The sequence below is a fragment of the Cyprinodon variegatus genome, unplaced genomic scaffold (genome assembly GCF_000732505.1).
Source record: "Cyprinodon variegatus isolate N-32 unplaced genomic scaffold, C_variegatus-1.0 Scaffold232, whole genome shotgun sequence".
NCBI classification, from domain to species: domain Eukaryota; kingdom Metazoa; phylum Chordata; class Actinopteri; order Cyprinodontiformes; family Cyprinodontidae; genus Cyprinodon; species Cyprinodon variegatus.
The window spans coordinates 610993-614785 of NW_015150685.1; the positions used below are offsets into that span (position 1 = coordinate 610993).

The 3793-nt window shown below is 41.9% G+C and overlaps 1 protein-coding gene across 1 annotated transcript in view; it reads right to left on the reverse strand.

Annotated features, from left to right (window-relative positions):
• Positions 1-2498: 2498 nt before the first annotated feature.
• The window catches only part of LOC107088918 (bifunctional heparan sulfate N-deacetylase/N-sulfotransferase 2-like), a 26869-nt gene continuing 25574 nt past the window's right edge, over positions 2499-3793 (reverse strand). Inside the window, 1 exon segment of the mRNA XM_015381382.1 lies at positions 2499-3539. Within this exon segment, the coding sequence (XP_015236868.1) occupies positions 3420-3539 (120 nt within the window). The 3' untranslated portion in view covers positions 2499-3419.

The following is a 3793-nucleotide window of genomic DNA, read 5'->3' on the forward strand; positions in this document are numbered from 1 at the left end:
AACGCTGATTGGACGTTCGTTTGATCAACTGCTCCAAGTAGCCAGACTGATCTGCGAGTGAAACCTTGAAAGCTCGCCACATCAGGACGGTCTCACGAGGCTAGTGTGGATCATGTGTGTGAGTTGATGGCAAAACGGGTCTATCAGGCAAAAAAAAAACTGATTGATTTTTCTCATCCGCTTCAGGAAAGTGGGATCGCGATAAAGACTATGTTCAGCTCTCTGAATCATAGACAGAAGAAAAAATCTGACTTCTCTGGTAGGAGGGGGCCACATAACCTGGCTTCAGTTGAAGACCAGTGACCAGAGTCTGATCCTGCAGTGTTACAATACTTATAACATGCTGTTTCATTCCCACTCATGATGATGGGAAGTCCACTACAGGTAAACCTGGTTGATCTTCATATTACAGCCTAAAGAGTAAAAGGGGCTGATGTTTTATTTTTGGGCCTCGTGTATGTTTTTTTGTCATTGAATCATGTTCTTGTCTATTCATTTTCGTTCATCACTGATGACGTGTTCAAGTATCATCGTAAGGTGTATCATGGTTCTATCACTCCTGGCGCAGCCAGTGACCTTCAGGAAAATCTACAGTATATGACCTCCATGAATAGAGGTGATGCTGTAGAGACAGCCGACAGCCTGGAGAGACGGCAAAAGTGGTAGGAAGGGTTAGCTCCCCGACCTACAGCTCCCATGAGGGATCACCCAAACCTTGCTACAAAGAACCCTACAGAAAAATACCCCCAAGGATGCCCGAGAAGGGGGGAGAATGAGCATCCCAACCGGACGAATTTACTGGTAACGACCTAAGCAAATTGACAACAGATTATGAATTTAGTCTGGATATGTGGCAAGGTCTGCAAAAACCTGCGAGGTCTGAAGCTGAGACTAAGATAACCTGTCTTGGGAAGGAAGAAGTGAAGCGATGCTCTGGAACGACAACTGACACAACAGTCCTTGTTGCGCCAACTGTAGAACCTGGTCAGAAGGAGGAGGAGCTGAGTCTAGAGTCCCCCCACAATACCCAGATCCTCCTAGCAACACAAGTTCCTCCACCGAGCAGGAAATCGGAGCATCGTCGGGTAAAGTGGCATATCGCTAACAGCAAGGAGTGGACCAAGCTGGATGAGGATGTAGACAAGAGCCTGGAAGCCATCTCAAAGGACAACGCCGAACGGAAACTCCACACTATGTGCTCCCTCATCATGAACATAGGTGTCGAGCATTTTGGAGTGGAACTGAAGCAAGGAGCAAGTAACCCAGCAAAGCTCAACTAACGGGGAGTCAAGATAGGCCAGCTGGGACAAAAACTGAAATCCTTGAGACGCCAGTTCAAGGCAGCTAAGGAAGAGGAGAGACCTGCTCTGTCAGAACTCACTAACATCATAAGGAAGAAATTTATCACATTGAGAAGGGCCAAGCAACACAGAAGAAAAGGCAAGGAAAGGGCCAGAAAGCGAAGTGCAACTCCTTCGCCTTCACCAAGTGGCTACTTTGCTTGACCTGTAGAAGAGATTAACCAGAATCTTAACACCACATAAGACGGTGATAGTCACATGATCAATCACAGCAAAGGATTGTGGGAGATTATCTTAAGCTAAGCACTAAGGTTGATTTTTCACGGTGTCACATGAGTAGGGAGGTATATAGAATCAAATATTAATAAACATTGGTTATTGACTCTATAATATGACTATTGCATCCCTTAAATAAAGATATGTTAGTTAAAGGCATAAAACTCCCCTGGGGAAAATGCCATGCAGACGATAAATTGAGTATGACAATAATTTCAGGGTTCCTACAGCATAAGGCAAGTTAAATTCAAGACTTTTTAAGACTCTTTAATGCCACTTGAAATAAAAATTTAAGCCCAAATTCACAAGAAAAACCAGCTTGCGACAACTTAACCCAAAGGTTTATTTTAACATAAACCACTGCACTAATGTTTCAAATTTTGAAAAGCTTCCCATACAGGAAGAAAGCTAAAAACACACAAATGACAGATATATTTTAACAATTGTTTAACTGAATTCACAAACTTTGTTTTAGCAGCGAACAAAACAAATCAGTTTTAAAGCCACAACATAACCAGTGCTAACCCTGGACCACAACTGGATTTTATTGGTTCATCAAAGAGTAGAAATCACTCTAAGGGATTGTTTAAGGATAAACCTCTTTGAGGTTAAACTGTTTAGTTTTACCCATCACATTAAAAAGGCTACATCAGGTTAGTACTCGCTCAATGAGCCACTCTCATTATTTACAGTGTAAACCTCCCAATGTTAGAAAAAAAAAAACACCAGCCAGAACGGGACACAAATCATTGTCTTCTGGAGTCCAGTTCCAGATGTTTTAATAAGAGTTTTATCCCATCCTGAAAATGACCAACATTTTCCCTACATGATCAGCCTTTAAAAACAGAACCTAAACCCACTGTATTATACAGGATTAAAAAAAAAAAAAACAGCTGTGAGACATAAATTCAGCATAAACACAGCAGTTAATGACCATAGCTCCATCTGGAGCACAGGATCAGCATTTGCTGATAAAACAAACAGCTGCGAGATGAGAGATAAGAGACCCATGGTTCCAAATTGATAAATCTTCTTTTTATTGACATTTTCCAGGTCATTTCTTTCTCTTTATTATTAGATGCAGTTCATAAAGATATTAATTGCTCGTTGGTCTCTGTGAGGCTAACTCCAGTCTTGGTTGAAAGTGGTTCTTTCCTCTGGTCCTGCAGAGTTGGTGCAGAGATGGATCTGCTTTTCTTTTCAGAACTTGGAAGAAGTGGGTCTTATGGCTATGAACTCGACTCCTTCAGCTGAATGGATTTCATATTGTTACCGTATGTTTACTGTGGCTTTATAGAATCCAAAGCAAACTGCAGTGTTCAGCATTAAGGGAATAAAGCATCTCTGCTTGTACAGCTTATTAGATCCGGTTTGCTTTTCCATTTCACAGTTGGGGCTTCGTTAGACAAATATCAAGAACAGCAAATGTTTTGGAGAGAATTGTGGAATTCTCATCTGACCTCAGACCTTTCCTTTCATTCTGTTGAAGCACCAGTAGGTCCGGCATGCTAACCCTAGTACTCCACCAAACAGATTTAGTCTTTATACCGCCATCTCATCTGTCTGTGAAGCTGGACACTGTTGTCTGGAATTTGTGATCCTTAGCTGATGCTTCTAGTGTCGGCCATGTCCTGGACTGGACAAGGCCGATTGATGTCTGGTACTTGGAGGAGGTTGGTATCAGAACTGAAGAAGTGTTCGTGGATTAACCCAGTACCAAAGGTTCATTCATGTTGTATTCATTTTTTCCCTGTTTATCAGCAGCACTTTAAGAATAAGCTGAACTGCAGCTTAGTAAGAAGAGTCATCGGGTGAAAATGCTCTCATCTGATGCTGCAGCCTTCAGCGGGTGCTCTGAAGTTCCTGATGAAGCCAGGTAGGCAGTGGTTGGCCCAGGCGATTCAGCAGTTGCACCAGCTCCATGTTGTGGTGACGGTAATACTCGCTTAAAAAGGCACGTGACTGGAAAAAAAAAAAAGCACAGAACATATCAGTAGAAACGAAGCATCAATAACAGCTCAATAGTCATCTTCACACTGGTTATTAAGGTAAACTCTGATTTTATTAATCATTTACATTTTCCAACAAAGCCTACAACACCAATCTAAAAGTTTTATTTCCTAAAGGCTTCACTGCGTTTCTGGGTATACACCTGGTTTCTGAGTATAAATCAGCCTTAACTACGCTAGGTTCAGGTTTTTTTTTTGCTGTGATAT